Raw genomic sequence first — 679 nt, forward strand, 5'->3', positions numbered from 1 at the left:
CCCGCCCGCCGCGGCCCTTCGCCACCGGCCCCTCGCCCAACACCCGCCTGCAGGGGCCGGCCGCCCGCAGGCTCCGCCGGAGCCCCCGCCGCTCCTCCGCTCACACAAGCCCCCGGAGCAGAGCACGGCCTCCCCCGCGGGTGTCCCTAACGCCGCCATACCCCCGCCCGGTGCCAGCCTCCCCACAGCGCCGGGGGCACACACACCTCGGCGGCAGCGGCCTCCCTCCTGCCCTCCCTTCGAGCCGGCCCAACGGACAAAACGGCCGCGGAACCCTTCCTCCCCCCCACAACCGCCGGGGCGGGGGAAGGCCCCGCCAACGGCCCGCTCCCTAGGCGCGGCGACCGGGACCCCCGCCCGCCCTCCTCCTCGCCCGGCGCCTCCCGGGGCGCCGCACTCACCACGACGTGAGCGCCGGGCAGCTTGAGGGGCTTGGGGCTGATGAGCGGCGACACCATGTAGAGGAGGAGAACGAAGGCCACAATGAAGGCGACGGCCAGGAGCAGCATGGCTCGGGCTGCGCCGGCGGAAGCGTGGCGGCGAGCAGGGGAAGGCGGCGAGGGAGGCGAAGCCCCTCGGGTGGCGGCGGTAGCAGCTGCTCCCCCGGGAAAGGGGCCGCCGTCCGCAGCCCGGCGCAGCAGCAGCAGCAGCAGCCGCCCGCCTGCGCCGCCGCACCGGG

General features: G+C 77.5%; 1 protein-coding gene across 1 annotated transcript in view; it reads right to left on the minus strand.

Moving 5' to 3' along the window:
• KDSR (3-ketodihydrosphingosine reductase) overlaps window positions 1-679 on the minus strand; it is a 24283-nt gene extending 23604 nt beyond the window's left edge. The window contains exon 1 of the mRNA XM_014941036.1: window positions 402-679. Coding sequence (XP_014796522.1) covers window positions 402-509 — 108 coding nt within the window. The 5' untranslated portion in view covers window positions 510-679. The remainder of the gene's footprint in view (window positions 1-401) is intronic.

Source organism: Calidris pugnax, unplaced genomic scaffold, assembly GCF_001431845.1.
Source record: "Calidris pugnax isolate Ruff unplaced genomic scaffold, ASM143184v1 scaffold8, whole genome shotgun sequence".
Classification (NCBI taxonomy): domain Eukaryota; kingdom Metazoa; phylum Chordata; class Aves; order Charadriiformes; family Scolopacidae; genus Calidris; species Calidris pugnax.